The sequence below is a fragment of the Canis lupus genome, chromosome 12 (assembly GCF_048164855.1).
Source record: "Canis lupus baileyi chromosome 12, mCanLup2.hap1, whole genome shotgun sequence".
NCBI lineage: Eukaryota > Metazoa > Chordata > Mammalia > Carnivora > Canidae > Canis > Canis lupus.
This window is the reverse complement of record NC_132849.1, coordinates 16,647,155-16,671,279: the sequence shown is the minus strand read 5'-3', so window position 1 is coordinate 16,671,279 and position 24,125 is coordinate 16,647,155. Positions and strand designations below refer to the sequence as shown.

Below are 24,125 nucleotides of genomic sequence, written 5' to 3'. Positions count from 1 at the left end.
TAAGAGAAACAAGCCGCATGATTGTGCTGACACAACTGCGTTCCATCCTTCTCTGAGGATGCTGCCTCCCCCGGGCAGCGGGGCTCAACATCCCGGCATCACCTCTGACTCCCGACTCGGCCCCGCATGTCCCCCCAGGGCCACACCCTGCCCCAACCAGGCGCCCCGTCATGTCATGCCGGCCCGCGCTGCAGCTGCTACTGCTGACAGGCAATACCGAGACAGTTCTGTCTGCACCCCGACAACCCTGTTACTCCCCTGGGCTTCCTGAAGAAAGACCCACTGTTTTAGGTGTGCAGGCAAGGCTTTGTAGCCCAACCTACCTTCCAACCTCCATCTCCACCGCCACCCTTTACTCTGACTAAAGCACCTGCTGGGTGGTGCATCATGAAATACAGGGTCTGGACCCAAATAAGGGGATGCCACAAAGCTTGACACAAAGCTTGATACCTAGAAATGCACCGCAGCTCTTCATGTTCTGCCAAGTATGTGTGGAGTGGACTTCAAGTACTTGTTTTTCTCAAGCTCAAGAAACAAATCTGAATCTGTACCATACTGTTTCTCACACAAGGCCTTGGAATGTGCCACATGGAGTGACCGCCCTGGCCTCTGGTTGTGACCATCTCAGACACGTCTGTTCTTCATCACCATTGCCGTATGCAATCTCAATGGGACTGCAAGGTCCTAAGTGGAGCCCATCAGCCTGTCTCATCACAGGGACAGGAAACACAGGGCTGGCAGCAGTGCTGTGGTAGGGCTGACAAAAACCTACTTCCACCTTGATTGCCACGGCTGCCTGCTTTCCAGTTTTCCTGTCTACCCCTCCCTGGAGACTTCATTAAATTTCCTGTATGCCTAAAGTAGACAGGGGTGGTTTCTGAGGTATAAAACCAAAGAACCTTCACTGATACATAGTTCTTTGGTCTCTGAACAAAAGGCCGCCCAAATCTCTCCCGAGCAATGGAGCACTCCGATCCATTCCCACTGCCCCCGCTCCCTCAGTGCAGCACCTGTCCCATCTGGAGTAGACCTCACAAAGGTGGGCAGCATTTTCACTGAAGCGGTGGGGTGGGTGGTGGCTCCAAGCCCCTTCTCCATCTCCTTGCGGAACCGCTTAGAGATCTCCAGAAGGTTCTCATCAGAAAGACGCATGTGGTAGAGATACTGGTCGACCTGCAAAGGAGGGGAAAACAAGAGTAGAGAGGTTATAGGTAAAAGCAGTAATGGTACACATCTATGTCACGGAACAACACTCGGCCCTTCAAAAGAATAAAACCTGTTATGCCCAGAAGGTTATCATTAAAGATCATTTACTTGGAATCTGGATTATTTAATTTTGTCTAAAAGACAAAAACGAGAAACATAGGTTCAACTTTATTTCTGGAGAGTAGTAAAGATGAGGGGAAAAGCATGTTAGGGAAGAAGAGTTCTTTCCAGAAAGGTTGAGTTTAAGGTCTATGACAACACCCTGGGACCTGGGGTTCGTTACTGACCCTCCTTGTTCCCCACCCACCTCGAGCCAGTCGTGGCAATCCTATCATCCCCCACCCTAGGCCGAGCAGCCAGCACCTCTTGCCTTGCTTATACAATCCCCCAATTCTGCCTTAACCTCTTCTATCCATTTCCCAGCCCCAGCCAGACTCTAGCTTTTCTCCTGCTGAAAAAACCTTTCAGCAGCTTCCCATTAGAACCAAACCTGAAATCCTTCCAAGGCCCCACATGACCTGGCCTCTCCCCACCTCTGAAGCTCACTGCACGCCTCTATACTCGTGTGCAAACCCTACCCTTGGGTCAGTCCTTCTCTGCCTCAGAACCCACACATGGGCCCCACAGCCTTTATTCCATCTGCCCTGTCTCTTCAGCCCTCTCCAGACCTCTGTCCCTGGAGGCCTCTTATCCTTCTAATGAAAGTCAGGCCTTCCATTATTCCAAGAACTCAGGCTTTTCCCTTCACAAAGCCATCCACAATATGTATTTCTCAGTGTCCAAATCATAAGAACCAAGGGTAAGAAGAACCATGTCTCTTTGTTCACCCCTGCATCCCTGGCACGTGCTGACACGGGGGAAAGCCTCCTCTCCTCACAGGCAGAGCTAGCTCTCCCTAGTTACTTCATTGATCTTGTTTCCAACATAAATTTACAGGAAATTTCCCCAGATTTACCACCAGTCAAAGAAGCAGCAGGGGTCCCTCTCACCGGGTTTCCTCCTTGGAAGCTCCTGTCTGCCTTGGCCATGGAAATTCCCAGTTTTCTCTGATCAGGAAAAGGTCTGGTAGAAATCCATCCAAGGAGGCACTCAAGTTTCCACAGTAGCCCTGCTCTCAGCAGCACTGTCCAGGACAGGTGACACTGCTGGCCGTGGACGGGTAGGGGTAGACAGAATCAGGAACATTGGGCCAGGCCCCAGCTGTCCCCTCAAGGGGTAAGGGTCACAGTCCTCCCAGCTTCATCTGCAAGCTGCGGGACTTCAAGCAACCCTGCTCTTCCTAGCTCTAAAATGGCAAGGTTCTCAAGGGCAAAGCTTGGCTGATGACCACTGCCCTGTTATTCCCGTGAGAAACAAGCAAGTACCTACCTGCCCCCTGCCTTGCTCAACTTTGACAAGAAGTACACAATTTTTATAACTAGAGTTCCCAGATGAATGTGCTTGTTGTTAGTATTATAGCCTGTTATATTTTCCAGCCCTTTTATGTCAGGCCTTCTTAATTTTTTTTTTCTTTTTAGCCAGCCTTGCAGCCTAAGATTTCCAGAGGAATGGCAAGAGGTGCTTAATCCTTTAAGAAAAGAACAAACCCAGTTCGTTCAACAGAGACAGTCCCCTCACTCACATCTGCTTTATTCCAGGCTGTATCCTAACTCCCTATGGGATCTAGGGCACATCCTCCTCTTTGGGCCTCTTTCTGCCCCTGTAGAATAAGGAAATTGGCCCTTCTTGGACCATTTCAAATATCCTGCTTAGGACACATCTTTGATCATTCTTGTAAAATCCCAAAAGGCCTAAGATTAGAGTGTGGAGTAAAGTGCTAAAAACAGCTACAAGCGAGGCAAAGGAGAGTCTGTAGTGTGTCAGCCCAGCCTGCTTCACAACTGCTATGTGGTTAAAATACAACCTTGAGACGTGACCCTCTCACGCAGCGGGTGGGAAAGAATAGGGTAGGAGTAGAGAATGGTAATAGGGTAGGAGTAGAGAATGGTAAAGGAGTAGAGAAGGGCCACTTCTCTTCTCCCTCCCCAGCCAACAGAAGACCAGGTTTGTCATGTTGGGTTTCATATTTGCAGAAATAAGGATTTTCCAGAACTCATTTGTTGCCAGCATTTATTAAAAAGCCATCACAGACTACCCAAGTCTATCAGCCTAAATCAGGAAGAACCCAATCATCCCTTCTCGTTCCTGACCTCAGGTCCATGATACCTCACTTGCCTCAGCCTCTCAGGGCTATGCGGACACTGGCCCACACCCCAAGATGGGTCACTGAACTGGGTTTCCTATCATACTGGAAAGCCAGAATGCTCCTGAGAAGCCCTGGCCTCCCTCACAAAGACGTTTGAGGCTCCCCAGGAGGTAAACTGGTACAGCTTCAGCCCAACACCAGACAAGGCCCCTCCCTATTGGTGGGAGGAATATCTCTGGTAACCCCAGGCCCAGGGCAACTTTAATCACCCTGGAAGCCTCCTGGCTCCTGATCCAGCGACACCTGGGCTGGCCCAGGAATACTATCTCACGGCTTATGATGTTAATGTACAAAATCCAGGGTCCTCAGACCAGAGGTCAATGACAGGCTACATCTGAGAAGAGCCTGAGAGGCCCTGGTGGGCAATGGTAATAACAGTAAATCCTTATGTGGCACGGACACTGTTCTCAAGGTTTTACATTCATTATTTAAGCTTCACAACAACCCTGTGAGGCAGGTAGTATTATCACCTCCATTCTACTGAGAGGGGGAAGGTGACATGCCCAGTCAGAGAACCAAAGGGCCAAGCTGGGACTGGACTGGATTGGACAGCCAGGCTCCTCTGTGCTCTTGTCTACTCTGCTAGAAGAATGCTCCTCTTCTGCTGGACAGCAGTGGGGTCTATAGACACAAAGGGCAAACAGCAGAGAGGGTGGCCCTTGGGGCTTGTCTGGCAAATCAGAGGACAGCAGGGGCAGCAGACGGGACTCTGAACATTGTCATGAGTTTGACACATGACAAAGTTGGAGCTCCCATATTACTACTTTCCCAAGAGGTATAGTGCCAAAAGCCTCACTGCCACCCACTCCCTACTCCCTGCCACCCTGCCACCACAGTTGGCTTTGGGTGTTACCAAGGAAGCCAGGAGAACAGAGTCTGTACTGCTCTGTTAAGACGATGCATGGCCACTTCTTGGAATGTGAGTTCATGTACACAAAGGTGGAGTGGCCACAGTTCTACAGTAGTCATTCTTAGTTTAACTTTGATGCTTAAGCTACAACAGGCTAGTTAGAATTCCAGGCAATACTTCTCATCCTTACCCCTCAAAGACTCTCAACAAGTAAATAGCCTTAATTCAAGTCATGTTGCCTTTTACCCAATAGAGTACAATCACCTTTTAGTGTTCGGTGACAGATGAAAACAATCATGATGATTGTTACAGTATTTAAACGTGTACCAAGTATTTCTTACCTGCCAGACACCATCCTATGACTTTACGGACTTAACCTCCATTGTCCTTTTGTACAACTACTACATCTCTGCTTTACACAGGGAAGACCAGAGCTATAATTCAAACTGGGTGCTTGGGACCCCCACCTCCTCTTCACCTGTCCTGCAGGCCCTCCTGGTGTGGGTGGACACTCCCTGCCCTGTGGTTTCCTGGATGACCAGAGGGCCCTATTTCCTCTAACACATAAGACTAAGAAAGGATGGGACAGCTTTGAAAAAATGCAACAAGAACACCATGGCCCAAACTTCCCTTCTTTCACAGGATGTTATGTGGCCTGAGTTTATTGGGAAGGAATGTTTCATCACCTCATGCCACAGCTTCCTAAAGATGCCGAGGGGTCCACCCATCCTTGGTTGGCACTGCTGTGTTGGGGGAGGGATGGCCAAGGGAGGCAGAAGCCAGGAACAAGAAAGCAGCCTCCATACAAAGACAATTTCCCTAGATTGGGAAGGAAGTGAATGCACTTTGCAGAATCCTGCCAACCCATGGTGTGGCCAGAGGGAGGGAACACCAGACCCAAAGTCATGGGACAAAGTCATTTGAGAGCTATCAAATGTATGCAGGCCAGTCCTACTGTAATAAATACTCTTAAAAATGCCCTTGGGGCATCACGTTCAAAATCCCACCACATGGGATCCCTGGGTGGCACAGCGGTTTGGCGCCTGCCTTTGGCCCAGGGCGCGGTCCTGGAGACCCGGGATCGAATCCCACGTCGGGCTCCCGGTGCATGAAGCCTGCTTCTCCCTCTGCCTGTGTCTCTGCCTCTCTCTCTCTCTCACTGTGTGCCTATCATAAATAGATAAAAATTTAAAAAAACAAAAAACAAAAAAACAAAAACAAAAACAAAATCCCACCACAGGTAGCATCCACATGTGTCAAGTTTGCCTCTCTCACCCCAACGGTCATCAAGCCTACGTTGGAATGCTTCTAAGCATGACATGCTCAGTACTCTAAATTGGTTAGCTACTACTACTGGTCAGCGCTAATTGGAATAAAATTCTTTATCAAACTGAGATAAATCCACTTCCTGATAACTTCTATCTAGGCCCCATTCTGCCATTTGGGATGAGAATTCCCAAACTTGGCTTTACATCAGCATGACTGACATGAGGAGCCTTTTAAAAACATTAAGAATCCCAAGATCCATTCCAGACTAACCAAATTGACACTTTTAGCCCTGGGTGCTCAAACAGCTCTCTCCTGGAGCTGCCATCCCCCATGCCAATAATCTGATAACAGAGGGCTAGGCTCTGGGTCTACATCACCCATGGTCATTTTTACCAGTTTTCTCCCTTTGAATCTTTGTCAGTCAGCAGTTAAGACATTAGGCTAAGTGTGAAATAATCCTGTGTTGATCCTGGGTGCTGGGAACTGGAAAAGATTAAACCCTGTACTTGCTGGAAACCCTTAGGTCATTGGAAACTATCAAAGCAGAATTATTAGGGCACCTGGCTCAGTGGTTGAGCATTTGCCTTCGGCTCAGGTCGTGATCCCGGGGTCCTGGGATCAAGTCCCAAATCAGGCTCCCTGTGGGGAGCCTGCTTCTCCCTCTGCCTATGGCTCTGCCTCTATGTGTCTCTCATGAATAAATACATAAAATCTTTAAAAAAAAGAAAAAAAGCAGAATCATTCAGGCCAACCCTCATTTTACAGCGAGTGACAGTCAAGTACAGGCTGTAGCATCAGAAAAGTCAGTGTTCAATCCTGGTTGTAGCACCTGTACAGGTGTGTAACAGTGGATGAGTCACTCTGACTGAGACCCAGCTCCCTCCCTGTCAAACAGGATGAACAGCCCCACACAGCAGTCACTGGCATAAATGAGGAACATAAAACTCTATCTACTCCTTCTCTTTTTCTCTTAGACTCCCCACTGGCCAATGGCACCCTCAGAGGCTAGCAAGGACATTTCTTAACCCTACCCTAGTCACATCCAGAGTTAACAAAACAGAGGCTGTTTCCCCAAATTGTTCCTTCTCTTTCTGTGGTTGAGTGTGTGGCCTATCACACTGGACTGCCTCTCTTTAAAACCCTATCCGGGAGAAAGAGGGAAAGAAAGGGGCTTTCCAAGCTGGAGAGACCAAGGTAGCCTGCCTTGGAAGCAAATGAAGGCCGCTTGCCTGCCTGGAAGCAAGCATGTGTATTAAAGAGAAAGAGATAGCAGTTTTAAATGACACCTCTTTAGCAATCTTGAGATTAGAACTTCCTCATTGGGCAAATTTGGTCATCTTTCTTCCTGTAACACACCAGTCTGAAACGCCTGTTTCCTCTAGAGAACTGGGAGTAGAGGCAGGGAAAGTTCGAATGAGAAATTAACCCCATACTCTTGATGAAATAAAACAGCAACCCAAAATGAGAAGCCCATACCCACATTTCCTCAAGACTAGCACTAAAAGGAGGGGAAATCATGCAAAGAGTGGATAGAGCAGGCCAACCTCCATTCAGAGGATCCCCCTCAATGTGTGCAGTGGCCTGGTGGAGCAGACAGAGCCCTGGCTAGGTATGCGGAAGCCCTGAAAAGAAAGGCCTAGAAGTAGCTGGAAAGGGACCTCAGAAAAACTGAGGCCAGGGGGTAGCCTTGACCAAGGTCACACAGTTAAGGCTACAGTGTAGATCACCTAGACACCTTCCTCTATTATCAAGAATAATAAAGGACAGTCTTACTGTTAGTCCACCAGGGCCCATGTCATCTTAGAGGCAACCCCAGTTGAATGACTGGTGGCCACTGCCTAGATCCTAGAGTGACTCTTTCTGGTCCCAGAGTGAAAATGGTCCTGATCAAACTATTCATACCCAGAAAAGAACAATATTTTGATCCTGACAGCTGGTTATATAAAGTACTACAAATCCTACCTTGAATACCTTCCTTAAGAGGTTTCAAAGGGAGGGAAGTGTAGAAGAAACTTCAAATTTCAACACCTGTAAGATTTGTATCATTCAACCCCAGAATCTCTGGTCACTGCTGCAACCTCATCTTCTCCCATTGTACAGCTTTCATTGAAAACCAATTATATGCAAAGCACTTCAGTGTACGGGAACATAATTTTAAAAGAAGTCAATTCTGGGGGCTCCTGAGTAACTTGGTCAGTTAAGCGTCAGACTCTTTTGATTTGGGCCCAGGTCATGATCTCAGGGTCATGGGATCGAGCCCCTCATCAGGCTCCATGCTGAGCAATGAGCCTGCTAAAGATTCCCTCTTTCCCTCCCCTTCTGCCCCTGCCCGCTTCCCCTTCATGTTTTGCGTGTGCTCTTGCTATCTCTCTTGCTCTCAAATAAACAAATAATAAAGGAAATCACTTCTAGAAATGGATAGTAATGATGGTTGTAGGACAATGTAATGAACTGTATACTTTATACACACACACACACACACACACAATTTTTTTAAAGAACTCAAGATTCATGTTCTCTAGGACTTTTTACAAGAAAGGACAGAATTCAGCTCATATTATAGACCCAATAAATGTCTCTGAATTGAACAGAGGGATGGATCTCAGTAGATAACAAAGGCAAAGGCAAGGTGGCCCATGGAAGTATTACAGGTGTAAGTGGCCCATGAAAACAGCAAGCTGGGGAGACTGTGTTCTGGGATAAGAATATATATATCCAACATACATGTCAGTGGATATATGGTGACCTAGAGAGGAGGGGTATCCTGTGAAAGGGCTCAAGACAGTGTGGGCCAATGTCTTGGAAGGACATTATGAATTCCAGGACCAGCACGCTACTGTATTACATTAACTCTCTCTGTGATGTCTTTGTATTAATCTGATTGAAACCTACCGCTTTTAATCAGAGGATCATGGGAAGGAACTGTGTAAAGTCGCTGTGTTGTTTACTGACCAGTTAATTCCTGTAGGGTTTGGCTCCAGGATAAAGTCTGGCTGCCCAGAGTTACTGCTTTCTGCTACAGGCCAATGAAATTCAAACCACTGACTCTAAGACAGCTGTCCTTTTTGCCTGGACTGTCAGGAAGCTCAGAGCTTTGCTCTCAGCTCCAGTGAACTATCCCTCATGTAAGTATGTCAGTAGTTATCCCTGCCTGCTCCCCGCCCCCCACTTTTTTTAAAGATTTTATTCATTTATTCATAAGAAACACCGAGAGAGAGGCAGAGACAGAGCGAGAAGCAGGCTCCCTGCAGGGAGCCTGATGTGGGACTCGATCCCAGGACTCCAGGATCACACCCTGGGCTGAAGGCAGATGCTCAACCGCTGAGCCACCCAGGGATCCCTCTGCCTGCCCCTCTTACTGAAAGCTGAGCTCTATCACCTAATCCTTTTAGTAAGGAGACAAAAGAACTAATATAGGATCAAGCAAACCCTCATCAGTCATCTCTACAGTACACATCCTCCTGAAAATGAAATTCAAGTGAACAAATAAGGTAAGAAAGCATAAAAGCGTCAGGGCTGAGGACACAGGGACACTGAAGCAAAGGACTTTCTTTCTCCAGGCTTTGCATATTTCTGATTTAATAACCCAGAACCTTCTCTCCAGAAGACGCCAGATGCACAGTAGCTAATTCCTACCTTTTAGCTTCTTCCTGACCCCAAGCAGACCAGCTGACTGAATTCCAGCTTTCCTAGCACTCTGGTTCTTGTCCCAAAGATATAATCAGGTCATATATACAGAAATTAGGCAAAGGCTTCAAGGCTCCAACCTAACTTCCCGAAAGGAAATTTAGGAAAGACCACATCCTCTTGAAAGGCTTTGACTGGTCTCATCCGCTTTAATTCAAACCAGTCAAAATTGGGTTGGGGGTGCAGGGACAGGGATACTATACAGCAGGCAAGAAGACACTACCTACCATCACATCCAGCCACATATATAGATGAATCTCACAATATAAAATCGGGCAAGAAAAGCCAGACATGGGACGTCTGGGTGGCCCCACAGTTGAGCATCTATCTGCCCTTGGTTCAGGGAGTGATCCTAGAGTCCTGGGATCAAGTCCCACATCAGGCTCCCTGCAGGGAACCTGCTTCTCCCTCTGCCTGTGTCTCTGCCTCTCTCTGTGTGTCTTTTATGAATAAATAAAATCTTTAAAAAATAGAGAGGCCAGACACAAAAGTAGACATATCTTATGAGTCTATTCTTCTGAAGCACAGAAATAGAGCTCTGCTGACAGAAGGTGGGATAGTGTAATCACTCTGTGCTGCTAATGATCTATTACTGGATCTGGGTGGTGGTTACCTGGTGTTTTCAGTTTCCTATGTATACTATACTTCCATTTTTAAAAATAGGAAGAAAAAAGGGCAAGGTCCTGATTAGGCCCTGGTCTACCCACTACACATGGCCAGAGGGCCCAAGAGATCAAAGGAGGCTGTAAGAGGTCAAACCAGGGGGAAGAGCCAGGATCTAAATGCAGCCACACATAGCCTTCCAGTAGGCTGACACAGGCTTACAGCTTCATTTCAAAAGAATTTGTTTCTTGCATTACTCCTTTGCCAGTGCCACCTCAAATCTTTGACAACGAAAACCAAACCTCAGAGAAGCTTCCCCAAACCAAGGGCCGGCCAAGTCCCTGGCAGGACTCACTACATCCAGTGGTCAGCTGAGTGCCCTAACCTGGGGCACAGGTGTGCCCGTCCTGGGAAAGCCAGGTAACTACTGTCAGTGACCTCATTAATAATAATACCTTCACAGACTTCTCCTGGGAGGACCAGGGCTGTGCAAAGAGCAGCAAGTTTATTCTGTAATGGTGCCAAGGCAAGGCCAGATGTCTCTGATTAAAAAAAAAAAAAAAAAAAGAATGAAAACAAAAAAAAAGATAAACTGAGGAGGAAAAGACACAGCAGTTCCTCGATTCTTTAAGACTCCCTTCTCTGAAAGGCACCTAACCAATAGTAACAGGTCTGCCAGAACACTTTCCTCAGATGCGACGCGGCGGACGTCGCAGGGGCCACCAGGCCACCTCGGGGAGATTCCAGCTGACGCACCATGAGCTCACAAGCCCAGGGTGCCAGGGTGAGTGTGGAGCTGACCCAGGAGGCTTACAGGCCACGCCCCCCGGATCCTGTTGCACCTTGGTGAGTCACAGGCTTTCCTGTTCTTCCAGTTCTTGCCTCAGCTGCCTGGAGTTACTGCCAGACAGACCTCAGGCAGCAGCACCCCTTCAGGGGTCCAGGAGATGGGCATCTGGGACACCAGTCTTGGGAGCCTCCTGCCCTCACACATTCTGGGCCAGCTGTGAGGCAGCAGTGCAAGAATATGTTCTGATGCACAAGACCCTGGCACAGTTCATTTACACACCATTGATGGAGGATGCTAACTGGAGAGGGCCCCGGCCAGGGGCTGAGGGCACCAGTCTTTGCCTGCAAGGGGCTCAGTCTATTGGTGTCAGGTAAATACATTAGCAAGTAATTACAAACTGAAGGTAAGGCCAGAGTAGGCAGTTTTTTTCCCTGTAATAAAATACAGATTTATAACACTTAAACATGCATGTGTCAATACTATTCTAAGGAGTGTCTCAAAAAGGATAGAAATGTGTATATGTTGACCCCACACCTAGAATGTTCTCCTCCTCTGGCCTAACAAACTCCTACTTTGCCCTTCAGGGCCCAGCACAAATGGCCTCTCCCCAAATTCCCAGCTGCTAACACACTTTTGACACCTTATGTCCCCTGCTCTCGCTGGCCCTTGCTGGTCCCAGAGGACTAAAAGCACCAACTACATGTTCCCAACTTCATGTTTGTGATTCCAGCAGCTCTCTCAGTACTGCGATATAGTAGGTACTGAAGTCATAGGTCATGGTCACGTACAAGGGTCTATGAGTGTGCAGTGGGAGGCAGTGGGAGGCAGTGGAGAGTAACCTGGGTGACGGGGAGAGTTGGCCATTCCAGAATGCCCAGGAGCTCAGAGCCTGACCCTGTTTTTCAGGCCTGAGCCCTCACTGCTTGTGACTCTGGGGGCAGCATGTTTTCCTCTCCAGCTGCCTGTTCAGTCCCCCTGGGTCCCCTAAGGGTCAGACTCTGCCTCCCCTGGACAGCCCCATGACAGGGACCAGAGTCTGCCCGAGCCTCTCGTCCCACAGGGACATCTGAACTCCCTACTCCCGCCTGCTGCCAAGTGTCCCCTCAATCCCTGTGGATCTGTCGCTTGGCACCATGGCACCCCAGACCTTCCCAGTCTGCCCCACTCATCCCATAAGCACCAAAGGCAAGGCAACCATATACCCCAGATTGTCCAGGACAATCTCAGTTTATGCTGAGGCAGCAGCCTAAGTATTAACAGTGTCTCCGTTTACTCTCAAAAGTGGCCCAGTTTGGACAAATTATAGGGTTCCTCTAGGTACAGGCCACAAAGCAAATCCTGCCTTTGTTCTTGGGGAGCCCACACCTGACTGATGAGAAGAGCTCATGCTGCACGACTGGTGCCAAAAAGGAAATGGGGACCAAGAAACTGGGTTCCTGCTCTGGGGCTTGTCCTATATAAAGTTGGGCTGGTCACTCAGTAGACAGCACCTGGTTTCCTCATCTATAAAATGAAAGACTGGAACTAAATGATCCAAAGGTCCCTTCCCAACTGACACCTGACTCATAGCCCCATGAAAAATGGAACAAGTGACCTGTCTCCAGTTGTCCCAGGCAGCTCATGCTGGGGTCGGGGGTCTGGGTTCTGAGGTCAGACTGAAATTCAGGTTTGCCCTTGTGCAAGGTACTATCCCTTTTCTTTGCCTTGGTGTCTTCATCTGAATAATAGCTAATAATAATGTCTACCAGGGTGGGCTGCTTCCAGGGCGGGCTACTTCAGGATGGCCAGAGTTAGAGTGCACAGACAGAGCCCAGCACTTAGTAGTGTTTGTTATTTGAAAAGCTTTAGAAATTGGTGGGGGTGGGGGAGATGGAACTGATGAGACATGGCTAGAAGGCTTCATTGCAAGGTTGACAGAAAAATTTGGAAGGAAGAAAGAGAAGAAAATCTCTCAAATGGGAAAAAAGAAAAGTGCAGTTTCGCCATGCCCTTGTTTAACCCTAGTGGCTTATCTGGCTTCATTCCTTTATCAGACAATATGGAGATGCCAGAGGAAGAGTCTAGGAATAAGGCCTTTCAAGAACATTGAACATACCTCCATGATAGAACCACTGAGGTAAGGGTGAGGAGAATCAGGAAGGCTGGCTGGGTGGGTACCAAGGGCCAGGGTCTCAGCATGACTCACTCTCTTAGTTAACTCCAAAATAAATTTTAACCAAGATCTCTCCAAATAAGGAACATAGGGAAATGCTCTGAGACCCATACACAAAAGTGCAAAAAGTATGGCCACTCCTAAGAGAGGGCAACATTTCAGGGAAACAAGGCCAAGACTCCCACCTGGGTTTGGACAAGCCAAAGCCTGTACAGGAACAAGGGGAGGAGAAAGTGGGTTCCACAGAGGGTTGCCTTGAGCTTTGTCAAGAGGCAGGGGCACCTGAGTATCAGGAGGGGCCACAGTGGACAGCCCAGAGTCCGCATGAGGGGCCGAGAGCTCTCTGCTCACACCCAAGATGGCAAGACACACTCCTCCTGATTTGCCAAAAGACTGTGGGAATGATGGTTCCCTTCAGTGAAATTCTAGGGGTCAGTGGGACCAAAACCTACCATGACCTGGTCCTATGACTCAACAGCCCAGGGTACACAGCCCCCACAAGCAGTTTCCCCAGCAAGAAGCCAGAATCTGGGGCAGAGGTGAGGAGAGTAAGCAAGCATCTCACTGGCCAACTACAGTGTAAGTGGGCCTCAGCAACTGCCCTGGGAGCCTCTGCCCTTTGGTGTGGGGGACTGAAGAGGAGGGGACTAGGTTTCTACAGTGAAAAGGATGGAACTAATGCTATGGTCAGTCATGCCTTCCAGTGAGGATGCTTTAATCTGTGGTACAATGACTGTGGCATCACACACACACACACACACACACCCTACCCCCCACAGTGGGGAGGCTACTTCCCAGGGGACCCAAAAGAAAGCAAGTTAGAGAAAGAACTCAGGAATGGTTCTCCTATGCCCAGGAAAGAGACAGTTTTCTCTGTTTTTTTTTTTTTTAAAGATTTTTTTTATTTATTCATGAGACACAGAGAGAGGCAAAGACACAGGCAGAGGGAGAAGCAGGCTCCCTCTGGGGAGCCTAATATGGGACTCGATCCCAGAACCCTGGGATCACGCTCCGAGCCAAAGGCAGATGCTCACTGAAGCCACCCAGGGGCCCCAGAAAGAGACAGTTTTAGAAGGCAGAGAGGGCAGCGAGGACACTTCCTTATCCCTCAGCCTCACGAAATTTCCATCTCTGTCCTCCTTGTCTTCTACTCAACCCGACATCAGATGGCATCAATGTTCCAGGACCCATATGTCCTAAAAGCCCTTGGGAAAAAAGAAACAGGGCCTCTTTTGCTCCTGCCCAGATGGACAGCACCGTAGGGTATCTAAGAATGTAGTACTATATGTATGTAGTCTTCTATGTACTAATATTTAACACATACAGAGTTGACTATGTGTCAAGCACAGCTCTAAGAGCTTCACATATACTAACTCTCTTTAATCCCTACAGTAACCTATGAGGGTGTTATCCAAAAACTCTCCACTTTACCAGAGGAGGAAACCAAGACCTGGAAAGATTAAATTAACTAACCCAAGTTCACAGGGCTGGTTACATAAGGCAGGACTCAATCCTGGGAGACTGACTCTATCACTCCCCATACAGCCCCTTCCAATATGACTGTTGGAGTGGCCCTTAATGAGTATCACTAGCCCTGCTTCTCTGTTCCCAGCTAGAGCAGCACCTGGGCTCATGTTCCGCCAGGCTCATCGGCTTTGTTCACAAGTCTGATGGATGCTTGGCCTCGGTGGAAATCCCAGCAACAATCAGGTAAGAGTCTCCTGGGGACAACTGAGCAGACTTCTCTCCCACTGGCTTCCTGCAGTGCTTACATTGTAGGCATTTTATTGGTGGAAGGCAGAAAAACAGTAACCCAGGTAACCCACCCTTCTTCAACCAGGGGTCATGGACATCTGCTGACTGCTGTGGCCTGCAAACTTCACCTCAAATTCATCTATTCGTCTTTTGTAAAAGGCCACTCACCACCATGATCTCTTCACAACCTGCGAGCTGAAAGCCAAGGTCCTGGTTACAGCTACTATTAACTAGCTGTGTGATCATGAACAATGTGCTATAAAGCTAAAGGAAGGGATGAACTATGTTCTTCTAACACAGTTTCTCAACCTACGGATATTTAGGGCCAAAAATGTCTTTGTTGCAAGGGGTTTTCCTGTGCACTCTAAGATTGAGTAGGTCCCTTGCCTCTACCTCCTAGAGGCAGCAACACATCCTGACCCACCTACCTGGTGACAGACAAAAATGTCTCCAGACATACCAAAGCCCACTGGAGGGCAAAATTGCTAACACTTGAAAACTATGGCTCAAAAGAAGTCATAACAAAAACAAAACAAAACAAATAGAATACAGGTTTTGGCTCTATAAACTTGGGAGGCTGGGAATTTTTCCTCTTTATTATAGGTTGGCATACAGATAGCCCCTCATAAAAGATTGTGTGGCCCAAAATGCCAACAGCACCAAGGCTGAAACACCTGCTTTAGGAGTAAAGCAGAAAGAGCCACTCCAGTGCAAGGAAGTATGGCCTGTCCCTTATGAGCATATGATATTAAGACTCAGGCAATGAACTCTGGGATCTGATCTGCTCTCTGCCACCCCCCACCCCTCATTCCACCCCTGGCCCCCCACTGCTTTGGAAAGGAAAAGACAGACAACACACAGTGTTGGAAAACAAACCAAACTTGCTGACTTCAAAATTCAACAATGATAATGAGGAACCCATTATCAAGAGTCGTCTTGTAAAGAAATATCTGAACAAAGGGCATCAGTTTTCTAGGGTTCCTGAGGTCTTTTAGTACATCAGATCTCCTTAGGCTGGCTGCCAGATTTTGAGAAAACTGTTGTGAATTGTGCTGTTTTGATTTCCCCTGGAAAAGGGCCCCTAACTGCCCTCAAACTCCTCAGGGTGCTGGAAACGTTCATCTTTGAAAAGTGATGTTTGAAAAAAAAAAAAAAAAGTTGGCTTTGTCTGAGGAGCCTCAGAGGGAATTTTAATTAACTCAATGGTAAAGAAAAGTGCTTCCTAGCACTGTCTGAAATAGTAACTGGCCAAACAAAAATAAATAGCAAAAAGCTACAAAATATTCCTCCTACCATCAAATGCTTTTGAGCAGGGAAGGGACAGTATTAAGACACTAAGTATTATGTACACAGTGAACAAATGAGAAACCGTATCTGTCAATGTCAGTTAACTGGGTCAAGAATAATCTTAGTGAGGTTGTGGTCAGTAGTTTACTCCTGCTACTTTAAACCCTTCCCAGAAGATTAAATGGCACATAGTAGGTGCTCAAGGCACACCAGTCAAGGCTCCCTTCAGGTCTCCAACCTCTTACCTCGTGATGCTCCCACTCTTGGCTGCTGCCTTATCTCACTAGACAACTGAAAGGTATCTGAGTTTCAGTTTCTCACATCATAGCCAGAGGGCCTGGTACCCCCAGTAAGTTCTCAAAAAACATTGAAACTCTTCATCTTTCTTGACTCTTGGGGGCTCTCTGTTGAATTTTCTGCCTCCAAGATATCCACCCCCCCATAAGAGTTGAAAGCCACCCCTCCCTCACCCAGAAAAGAGCCCAAGTGAGCTATCTATATTCCATAATCAGAGTGAAAATATGACACCACTCTATGCATGTTAAAACAATTTGGCGAAGGTCTAAAGCAAGGCATGCATACTTCATTTCACTTCTACAGTTAAAACTCATTCTCACTCCTAAGAGGCAAAAATCCTTTATCTTGAATATTAATTATACAACAGTTAATAAAAAAGAATCCTCTATCTCTCCACAGAGAGGACAGAGCCTTGATTGCTAGAAGACAGGAAAACACCTTTACCCTCCTCTTCTCCCTCCCTGTGTCCCCCACCCATTCCCTTTCTCCTCAGGATCAGCCTCAGGGTCAGGATCAGCCTCAGGCCTTAATGAAAGAAAAGCCCACCACCTTTCTTTTTTTTTTTTTTTTTTAATCTTTTAAAATATTTTTATTTTTTATATTATGATTTTTTAATAATAAAATTTTTTATTGGTGTTCAATTTGCCAACATATAGAATAACACCCAGTGCTCATCCCGTCAAGTGCCCCCCTCAGTGCCCGCCACCCAGTCACCCCCACCCCCTGCCCTCCTCCCCTTCCACCACCCCTTGTTCGTTTCCCAGAGTTAGGAGTCTTCCATGTTCTGTCTCCCTTTCTGATATTTCCTACCCATTTCTTCTCCCTTTCCCTCTATTCCCTTTCACTATTATTTATATTCCCCAAATGAATGAGACCATATAGTGTTTGTCCTTCTCCGATTGACTTATTTCACTCAACATAATACCCTCCAGTTCTATCCACGTCGAAGCAAATGGTGGGTATTTGCTTCGAATGGATAAAGAAGATGTTTATGTATACAATGAAATATTACTCAGCCCACCACCTTTCTTAATGTCCCTCTATCCACTCATCCCTTCAGCCCGGTACCAGCCATCCCCCAACCTGCCTCTCACTCTCCTCTTCTGGCAGCCCTAGCTCAGCTTGTCTCCAGAAAGGTCCCCTCCCTTTTCCTCACACTCACTAAGTACCTCATCAGTGGCCAGAAATAGTGGCTACAAAGGTGAGCAGCCAGGATTCTCGCTGCCCTGAGGAAGGAACTAGAACTGAAAACCACCTGGTCTAATGCATGGTGGGCTGATAAAAATGCCATGATGGGGGCACCTGGGTGGCTCCATCATTTAAATGTCTGCCTTCGGCTCAGGTCATGGTCCCAGGGACCTGGGATCAAGCCCCCATAGGGCTCCTTGCTCAGAGGGGAGTCTGCTTCTCCCTCTGCCTCTGCCCCTCCCTCCACTCATACTCTCTGTCTTTCTCAAATAAAATCTTGAAAAAAAAAAAAAAAAAAAAACCATTGGTCATAAGAACTCCCATTAAAAAAAAAAAAAATGCCACGATAGAGCAAAAGCACCTCGTGTGAAGAGCATGGCATTCAAAGGAAGGGTGATCCAAGTCCTTGGGGAGTGAAGGGGTCAAGGCGCATTCAACCAGCAGGGTTAAAAGGCTTCTGAAATGTTCCAGTCTGACTTCAAAAAGAGACTGGAAACAGAGAAACCCTAGGAGGCCTCTGAATTAAGCCAGAGACTGGTTGACAAATGTGTAGCAATCAGAAAGGAAAGTCAATGAAATGAGTCCAGAGCTCCCAGCCAGAATAGCCAGAGGGTAGTGGTGCCATTAATATAACCAAGAGAAGAGCTAGTTGCATTTCTGGGCATGCTGAGTGACAGTGCTGCCAGCATCCCAGAGTGAATGCAGACACAGGCCAGGATGGAGTTGACTATTGTTCCCAGGAGCAGGTGAGTGTGGTCAAGAGCATGGGGCTCTGGAGCCCAACTGCATGGCTTTAATTCCCAGCTCTTACAAAAAAATCTAGTGACCTTGGACAAGTTCCTGTGCCTTTGTTCCTTACCAGTAAAACAGGGATGCTGATAATAACCGCATCTACTTTGTGAGGTGAGGTTGTTAACATTAATGCGCTAACACATGTAAAGAGCTTAAACCAGTGCCTGGTACACAGTAAGTGCTTTATATGTTTGCTCTTGAGTTTCAAAGCATCAATCAGCAAATGTTAGCAAATAACCCTTACTCTCCTCTTAATGGTACAAAACACTGGACTTGTTCATCAGGAGACAAGGTGGGTGGGGACTAGTTCTAGGTAGGTGAATCTAAGTTTTCCATGCCTCCAACTACAACCCCGAATATGTAAGATAATGATTTCAGGAGAGTCCAAATCAAGGCTTTTTCAAAAGACTCTCTAAAATTAAAACTCAAGCTTCAGCCTTCTCTCCTAATTTGTTCTTGTAGCAGGAACTGAAAAAGAGGCTTCTAGGGGCACTTGGGTGGCTCAGTCAGTTAACTGACCTTGACCTCAGCTCAGATCTTGATCTCAAGGTCCTGAGTTCAAGCCCCACCCTGGGCTCCACACTGGGCGTGCAGTGGAGCCTCCTTAAAAAAAGAAATAAAGAAAAGATAATTCCAAAATATTCTCTGATTCTCTTTCTACTTCCTATCTAATGGCAGCTGTAATCAAACAGCTTTACTCAATTACGTCTAGAGACCAAGTCCCAGATTCTGATACCTGGTAAATTAAAGGCCTGACTCTATTGTGCCCCCATTGGTAATTTAGAGGAAGGACACCCAGTGTCCACCCAGACACTTCACAGGCTAAAAGGAAGCTGTGAGTGTAGATAAGAGTAGCCTACAAAAGACACATTCTACTTTACCGTGTTTAATCATCACAACTCCGTAAAGTGGACAAGTCTGCTGCTGTCACTCCTGTTTTATAAAAAGAAACCAACAGTCCAAAGAGGCAAAGTGACTTGCTCAGGGTCCTGTGGTTAATAAATGACAAAAGAGAGATTAGAACTCATTTCCAGATACCCCAGCTTATTAATTCTCTTTCCAATCTGGGACAAAAGAGATGATCGCCATACCAGGACAGTTTGAGTCTTAGCCTCCTTCCTCTGGATTAGGGGAGAGTAAATTGGTAAAAGAATTAAAATGTCCTGGAGTGATATTCACACGACTGAGAAGACCTTCACCAAATTAATAATCCTCCAGCTTCCTACTTTAGGATTGCCAAGGGATGAGTCTTGCCCAAGGGTTAACTCACTTCTTGGGCAGAGAAGCCCAAAGAAGATGCCAAGATCCTACCGGCTCACACATACATTCTTAAACTGAAATAAAGTGCAGAGCAGGGCCACATCCCAGGAGTGAGAGAGCAGCAATCTTTTATTTCGAAGCAGAGTAAAACTCAACTAAACCAGCCGCCCACTCCTCCCTACTCCAGTCTGAGGCTAAATATTGCCATGCTTTATTTGGGGGTTCACCTGCCACCGCTCTGAAAACACGAGGGTAACCCACCATCCTCTCCTTTGCTCTCGGAACCCCCAGGATGGGAGTACGAGCCCGTCGCGGCGCCGAACAATTATATCAAGATATTCTCCCAAAATGCGTTCCCTCTAAGACAACAGAAATCTCAAGTATGTAATTGGGCAACGCTGTCATTGCCTCACAGCTCTGGACACCCCCACCGCCGCCCAGCCCGTCCCCTCTTCTCAAGTCCTAGCTGAGGTCCAGGGTCAGGTGCCCGTCCTGAAATCCCGGTATTTCAGAAACTCAATGCTCCCCAGGGTGATAGCGCCTCGGGCCCAGCCCCGGCCCCGGCCCCACCCCCACCCCACGCCCGGAGGCACCTAGAGCTGGGCTCCCGGCGGGGCCAGAAGCTCTTTCTTATGCAAATGACCTGGCCCCGGAGCCCGGGCCTCGGGGGCCGCCGGGCCCGAGGTGGGCAGACCTGTCAGAGCCTAGGGCAGGGAAAAAGCTCCCTGACGTAACGAAAACTTTCCAAAGAAGACGGGAAAGCGGGGCGGGGGTGGGGGTGGGGGTGGGGGTGGGGGTCCCCTTCGAGTAACTTTCAGTTGCACACCAACCAAAGCTCGCCTCCTACTTGGAGGCGGGCGCCGGGGACTCCGGGTCCCGAGGCACCTCTGGAGGAGAGTGCACGCCCCTCGCGGGGCCTCCGTTCCGGGGAGGGGGCGCGGCGGGCGGAGCTCCCCGGCCCGGCTCCCGGCTCCCGGCTCCGGCTCCCGGCTCCGGCTCCCGGCTCCCTCCCGGACGGGCCTCTGCCCCAGCGCACCTCCGCAGGCCCCGAGGAACGCCGAGGGGAGCCGTGCGTCCCCAGAACGCTGTCCTTCCGCACTGGAGCCCCCCACCCCGGCATCCCACGTGGCGGCGGGGCCTCCCCCCACCCCCACCAGCCACGATTCTCCCCCACGTGCTCTCGCCGGAACTCCGGCAGCGAAAAGGGGGCTCCTCCCACGTGGGCCTCGCAGTCTCAGACTACGTGCCGGGCGACCCGCCCCTCCAGCGAGGGAGAAAAAAAAAAGCGCGACTGCGCGCAGGATGGCAGGAAGGCGGAGAGCCGCGCGGTGCGCGAGCCCCGGCGCCTCGCACGCGCGCACACGCCTGCCCGTGCCTAGCGGACGTGGCTCCTCGCGCCCCGGGGTTGCCCGGCGGCCCTGACTTTTTCCGCGTCCTCCAGCACGAATGCGGAGGAAGCGGTTCCCCGCAGGGGCGAGGAGGAGCGTCGCGGCCGGCCGGGGCCCCAAAGTGGGGGCCGGGGACCACGCAACTTTGCCAAAGGCGAGCCAGCCGCCCCTGCACGCGCTCACTGACCTTCTGCACCTGGTCGTGGTTGAGCTCCGTGAAGAAGTAGGCGAGCAGATGCGAGGCGATCATCCTGCCGCGCGCGGCCTGACGGCGCCGAGTTAGGAAACCGAGGTTGGTGAGAGCGCGTGCGGGGGAAGAGCGCAGCGCGGTCCGACCGCTTTGTATCCGGGCTCGGCGGCCCGGCGGGGAGCCGCGAACCGGGCGGCACGGAAAAGAAGGCGATGGCACGCCCAGCTGGAGAGTCTGGAGTCTCCAGAAATCGGTCTGGGGAGTCCCGATTGCTAGAAGGCGCCCAAAAATCACTGCCGGGACGTGGCGGGCTGCCCCACCGCTGAGGCGCTAACTCCTCCACGGGATCACTGGAGGCTCAACTTGGGAAGAATCTCGGTCCGGCCTCCCTTGGGCGAGCGGACCCCTCCGGCTCCCGCGCGCGCTGCCCTTGCCCACGGCACTCCTCCGCGCGATGACACGGCGGCGCTGGCGGCAGCCCGGGACTTCTGCTCGCGAGTTTCGTGCAACAATGTGGCTTATTGAGGGGCTGCCGGCTCGCGGGCCTCCGGGCGGGTGACGCGCGCGCGCCCATTGGCTGCAGGGGGAGGGTGTGTGCGCCCACGGGCCGCCCGCCGCCGCGGCGCAGCCAATCCGTGCGCACGGCCCGCGGGCGCGGCCCCTCCGACACCCGAGCCGGCAAACTGGAGGGGCGCGCCCGGGGCAGGGGGCGGGGCCGGGCGGCCGGGATGGGACGTGTGGTCCGTGGCGAGAGGCTGGGACGGCAAGGCGCATGAGCCACCGCCGCGTCAGGCTCAGCTCTGGGTGGGGGGCGCGTGATCACAGACCCGGCGTGTGGCACGACTGGGAAGACGGGTCACCCGACCAGCACGTGCCTTGTGCGGGAAGAGGGATACCGTCTGGTGTCTCGGGGTCACGTGAGGCGCCCCCCCACCCCTCACTGCTGGGTCACATTTCTGAGACATCTTAGTCCTCACCTGTTGTGGCTCAACGGGGCGCAGCGCTGAAGCAAGATGAGGCGCTGCTTACTTTATGTCAAGCGTCGCAATACAGATAGGCTGTGGGTTTTACTGACCTCTTTTTACAGATGAGGAAACTGAGGCACAGGCCGTTAAGAGGCTTGCCCAGGGCCCCACAGCTATGCGGCAGATGGAGGAAGGAACCCATGCCCGCCTGACTTTGAAGCCCAAAGGTTTTCCCTATTTTCCTATCCTACCGCTCTAAGCGCCCGGGGAAGTAGAAAGCAGGAAAGGAGCTTTATCAGCAGCTGTAGGATGGACGCGTGGGTGAAACTGGGTGGGTGAGAAGTGAGTAACGGAAGGACCCTGGACGTGTGTGGGGTGGGGGGCTTGGGGATGTTGAGAGGAGTGGCAGGTCCAGCCACAGCTAATGCCTGGCACCAGACTGAGTTTATGTATGCGATGGCAGCTTGCAAGAATGTGGAGAAGAGGGATCCCTGGGTGGCGCAGCGGTTTGGCGCTTGCCTTTGGCCCAGGGCTCGATTCTGGAGACCCGGGATCGAATCCCACGTCGGGCTCCTGGTGCATGGAGCCTGCTTCTCCCTCTGCCTGTGTCTCTGCCTCTCTCTCTCTGTGTGTGTGACTATCATAAATAAATAAAAAATTAAAAAAATAAAAAAGAATGTGGAGAAGAGCAGAGCCTGGGGTTGGAGAGGTCACAGAGGAGGCAAGCAAGATGAAGGGATGCCCTGTTCTACTGAGGAGTCCTCTCCTCTCCTCTCTCCAACAGTCAGGTGCTATCTGCAATGTATATATTATTATAGTATTATGTAAGTTAGAAGTGTTCATGGTTGGAATATACCGGCAGAAATAACAAAAACATCCATGATCCAGCCTCTCAGCAAAACTTCTTGAAAGCTACATACCCCTGCCAACTATACCTTCACCCTTCTCCTTCCCCGTACTCCAGTCGGGCCTGGGTCCCAAACTTCTTTTGTTACAGTCACCATAATGACTTATTCATTGCCAAATCCTGTGTTCTTATCCCTTTTTTACCCTTTATCCACTTCTAGTGATACCCACGCACAGTTGACCGCATCCTGCATCTGGACACACCTTCTTCTGTGGGAGCTGGAGAAGCTCCATCCTCCTGGTGTCCCTCTAGCTCCTCAGACCCTGTTTTCTCTACTGGTGAGTGCTGGAGTATTCCAGGGCTCTCCTCCACCCTCTGCGCTGGTTATGCTCTCTTCCTGGGTCATCCCTCCCAGCCTCATGATTGTTGCTATCATGACAGGCCGGTAACTCACAGATGGAAATCTACAGCAAGGACCTCTCTAGGAGCTCCAGACTTATTTCTCCAACAACCATTTGTCATCTGCATTGAATGACTACCCTCTCACACTTAACATCCAAAGCCAAATGGAACTTTTCTTTCCTCATCTATTTCTTTTCCAGTTGCCTCAGCAAATGACATCACCCTCCACCCTAAGTCATCATTAATTCAGTCCTCCCCCTCATTCTCATATCCAGTAAGTCCATCAGCAAGCAGTCAATTTGGCCCATAAAATAAACCCTGTAATTGACTGCTTCTCTCCATGTCCTTGGACACCTTTTCGGACACAAGCCACCAACAACTGGCCAGAGCCAAAACCACATCAGCCCACCTTGTCCTAGCTTCCATTCATGCCTGTCTCCATCCTGACCCTTATACAATCTTCTCGTTCAGGGACCAAAGTGAACTGTAAAAGGTAAACCATTCAGAGATGCCTGGGTGGCTCAGTGGTTGAGCATCTGTCTTCAGCTCAGGGTATGAACTCCGGGTCCTGGGATCGAGTCCCACATCAGGCTCCCCACAGGGAACCTACTTGTCCCTCTGCCTATGTCTCCACCTTTCTCTGTGTGTCTTATGGATGAATAAATAAATAAAATCTTTAAAAGAAAGATTTTATTTATTTATTTATTTATTTATTTATGATAGACATAGAAGGGGGGGGCAGAGACACAGGCAGAGGGAGAAGCAGGCTCCCTGCCAGGAGCCTGACCCGGCACTTGATCCCAGGACTCCAGGACCATGCCCTGGACCAAAGGCAGGCGCTAAACCACTGAGCCACCCAGGGATCCCCAATAAATAAAATCTTAAAAAAAAAAAAAAAAAGATAAACTATTCTATGTCTCTCCCTCCCTCACTCAAAGCCATCTAGTTGGGT

General features: G+C 49.5%; 1 protein-coding gene across 1 annotated transcript in view; it reads right to left on the bottom strand.

Moving 5' to 3' along the window:
- HK2 (hexokinase 2) overlaps positions 1–21,475 on the bottom strand; it is a 62,644-nt gene extending 41,169 nt beyond the window's left edge. Inside the window, exons 1-2 of the mRNA XM_072769968.1 lie at positions 20,957–21,475; positions 1,011–1,173 (exon numbers count right to left, since the gene is read on the bottom strand). Coding sequence (XP_072626069.1) covers positions 1,011–1,173; positions 20,957–21,019 — 226 coding nt within the window. The 5' untranslated portion in view covers positions 21,020–21,475. The remainder of the gene's footprint in view (positions 1–1,010; positions 1,174–20,956) is intronic.
- Positions 21,476–24,125: the final 2,650 nt, after the last annotated feature.